The sequence below is a fragment of the Triticum urartu genome, chromosome 5A (genome assembly GCF_056163025.1).
Source record: "Triticum urartu cultivar PI428250 chromosome 5A, HENAU_Tu73, whole genome shotgun sequence".
In the NCBI taxonomy this organism is placed as follows: domain Eukaryota; kingdom Viridiplantae; phylum Streptophyta; class Magnoliopsida; order Poales; family Poaceae; genus Triticum; species Triticum urartu.
The window spans coordinates 419,747,842-419,751,639 of record NC_141877.1 but is presented as its reverse complement, the minus strand read 5'-3'; the positions used below and the strand labels follow the sequence as shown (position 1 = coordinate 419,751,639).

Sequence of the window (3,798 nt, the reverse complement as noted above, 5' to 3'; positions counted from 1 at the left end):
CTCCGGTCAATAACCAATAGCGGAACCTAGATGCTCATATTGGTTCCTACATATTCTTCAAAGATCTTTATCTATCAAACCGCATAACGATATACATTGTTCCCTTTGTCATCGGTATGTTACTTGCCCGAGATTCGATCGTCGGTATCTCAATACCTAGTTCAATCTCGTTACCGGCAAGTCTCTTTACTTGTTCTGTAATGCTACATCCCGTAACTAACTCATTAGCTACATTGCTTGCAAGGCTTATAGTGATGTACATTACCGAGAGGGCCCAGAGATACCTCTCCGACAATCGGAGTGACAAATCCCAATCTTGATCCATGCCAACTCAACAAACACCATCAGAGACACCTGTAGAGCACCTTTATAATCACCCAGTTACGTTGTGACGTTTGGTAGCACACAAAGTGTTCCTCTGGTATTCGGAAGTTGCATGATCTCATAGTCATAGGAACATGTATAGTTATGGAGAAAGCAATAGCAACAAACTAAACGACATCGTGCTAAGCTAACGGATGGGTCAAGTCAATCACATCATTCTCTAATGATGTGATCCCGTTAATCAAATGACAACGCATGTCTATGGTTAGGAAACATAACCATCATTGATTCAACGAGATAGTCAAGTAGAGGCAAACTAGTGACACTCTGTTTGTCTATGTATTCAGACATGTACTAAGTTTTCAGTTAATACAATTCTAGCATGAATAATAAAGATTTATCATGATATAAGGAAATATAAATAACAACTTTATTATTGCCTCTAGGACATATTTTCTTCATCTTTATTACCTCTACCATAACTGTTTCAAGCCTCAATAATCCACATGTGTTGTACTCCCTTCGTTTATAAATATAATCCCTTTTAGAGATTTCAATATAGACTATATACGGAGCAAAATGAGTGAATCTACACATTCTAAAATATTTCTATATATATATATATATATATATATATATATATATATATATATATATCCGTATGTAGTCTGCGTTGAAATCTCTAAAAAGGCTTATATTTAGGAAGAGAGGGAGTACATAGGTGCAGGTACATTTGCCAAGAACCAAAGTTCCGGACCGAAAGATTGAAACAAAAAAAAATGCTTTCAAACTCATCGTTTTTGGAGAAGCAAATTTAGTTCGGGAAATTTGGCTCACACCCTCCGGTACCCGAATTAATGAAAAACCTGGAAAAACTAAAAAAGGGCTTAATCCCCATGATGATATGATGATTCTAGTATTATTTTGTTGTTATTGTTTGTAATAAAAAGATAAATTGATGTGATGATCCTATGACTATGGATGAAAAATATGTAAGTGCTGGCAATTGTTTTCAAAACTTTGTTAGTTGTTGTGCTTTCAGTCTACTTCGGTTCTGTTCGGTTAAAACCGAGAACAGGACAAAATGATCATGTTAAAAATCAGTTCTTGATTCATAAAAAAAAACGACAGCACAACAATTTTCGAAGACAAATTTCTTTGCATACGGAGAAACCGAACGTGATCGGTTCGGTCAAACAGAATGTCCAGGAGGCCTAGTTGTAGATTATACTCGCTGTCAAGCTAGACTTATCGATCAAGAGTAGTATCCGGCCGCGAGAGACAAGATACCAGTCACCGCTCCAAGTGATCTCCATCTTCTCCATGAAGAAGCTCAAATTCAAGCAAACTTTTCAAGAAAGGAATAAAGGCAACCCCAAGTATTGCACGAGGCTTGCGGCCAAGGAGAAGCCCGCCGCCCTTTTCCCTCGCTCGCTTCGTGCAAAACGATAACATATATATTCATCTCACTCTGATCCATGCCTCCTCTCGCTGGCGAACTGTTTCGATCATCGCACATAATATGTCCATGGATCCTGTCATGACCAGCAGCAGCAGGAGGAGGAGGAGAGGAGGCTACGGCTGCAAGGAGAGCTGCCATGGCCACTGCCTACCTCCTCACTCCGCCAAATGCCTCTGCCTCTACCTGCTGCTCTCGCTGATCCTCCTCGTCCTCGTCGCGGCCGTGCTGCTCGTCGTCTTCGTCACGAGGCTCAAGAAGCCGACCTTCTACCTGCAGTCCGTCCAGATGGACAGATCGTTCAGCCTCCGGCCGTCGTCGTCCAACCGCAGCGGCGACAACGCGTCGTCGTGCTCGGTGGCGTCGCTGCTGTTCGCGGCGCAGAACCCGAACGGGATCGGGATAAGGTACAGCGCGGCGGACCTCGGCGTGGCCTACGCGAACGAGTCGATCGGCGCCATGGACGTGCCGGTGTTCTACCAGCCGCCGCGGAGCAGCAACGTGACGGTGCTCATGCACGCCGTGTTCGAGGAGTCCAACGTCAGCCGGCTCGTCGTCAGCGAGCTGTCGGCGCAGAGGAAGCTCGTCGAGATCAGGATCGCCGGGAGCATCGACGCCACCACGCACATCATGAACTTCCCTCTGCCAAAGCTTCAGGTCCAGACTCCATCACTCCATACTTGTTCCATCTTCAGAAGTTCTTTTGTTTTATTGAAGTATATGCTCACTCGTCAGAAGTTCAAACTTTCTGAAATTCAGTTTGTCTAAATTTCGTGGTGTTTTTCAATTGCAGTTTACTCTCGATTGCAGGATAGCAACTAACTACACCGACATAGTGCTCCGGGAAGGGATCGAGTCTGCAGCTATACGCAAGGTATTTGTTGACTGATAGTTTCTAACTAACCTGTGCAAGCTTGTGCCTGAAGTCAGGACTCAGAACAGTGATCTTCTTGCAGGCAATCCAAGTATCTGCACTGCCCCACATCTCACAGAAGTGCTCTATAAAGCTTGACACGAGGTCGAGAGGGAAGAGGACAAGGCTTGCAGATTTAGGATGCTGATTTCATAGAATTTAACCCCTTTTTTTCGAACTACTCCCTCCGTCTCATAATATAAGAACGTTCTTGACACTACACTAGTGTAAAAAAATGTTCTTATATTATGGAACGGAGCGAGTAGAACGGATTTATGTGCATGGCTTTTTTTTCGAATATGTACATGGCTATTTTAGACTAGAAGACTATTCTTTGCGTAGTATGCTCCCATGCCAAGCAGTGTAACTGTAGATGTATTCTACGGTTGGCAAATGATACATCTATTTTACTTGATTGTGCTTCACTGTAAATGTTGAAAATGCGTAAGCAATTGGCTTGAGCTGGTCAATCTATGAAGAGCCAATTACACCACTGGTGCTAAAACTTGACACAAAAAACTCATTTGCCAGAACTTATGGCATACATTAAATTGGTGCCACAACTTAGCTTTAGTGTGCATATACGGTGCAAATTGCGTCTGCATAAGAATATGATGCTGACTAGACGCGCCAGCGTGGCATGAAATCCGCTGTTAGCCACCGAATGACGGTGGCAGGGCGTGTGGCATGTTATTTTGTGAAGAAACAAAAACTTGGAATTTTTTTGTCACGGAAAAGCCCTGCCTTGGCGTGGGGGATCGTGAGCGTAACTTTTTTTTGAGACAAACTTCGAAGCTTTTTATTACGTCGTCACAATGTTTACACGGACGAAAGAGAGTCCACCCGGCTGATCTAGCCAAACATGCCGGCCAACTGGTAGGAATAAAGCGTGCTTCGCAAGTTTGTGAGTCTCGACATTCGAGCTCCTAGACTCATGACCAATATTACATGTATGAAAATTGGATCTATGTTCTACTATTTCATGTATAATTGCTCCATAGACTGTTGTATTGTTGTCTCGGATGTCCTCGACCACCACCTTTGAGTCCGACGCCACTTGGATGTTAGCCACGTAAAGATCATCAGTTAGCGCCAATGCTTC

General features: G+C 43.5%; 1 protein-coding gene across 1 annotated transcript; it reads left to right on the top strand.

Moving 5' to 3' along the window:
* Positions 1–1,770: 1,770 nt before the first annotated feature.
* Positions 1,771–3,109, top strand: LOC125556102 (uncharacterized). Its single transcript, XM_048718896.2, has 3 exons — positions 1,771–2,440; positions 2,577–2,657; positions 2,740–3,109. The coding sequence occupies exons 1-3, from the start codon at positions 1,847–1,849 to the stop codon at positions 2,842–2,844; spliced, it is 780 nt and encodes a 259-aa protein (XP_048574853.1). The 5' UTR covers positions 1,771–1,846; the 3' UTR covers positions 2,845–3,109.
* Positions 3,110–3,798: the final 689 nt, after the last annotated feature.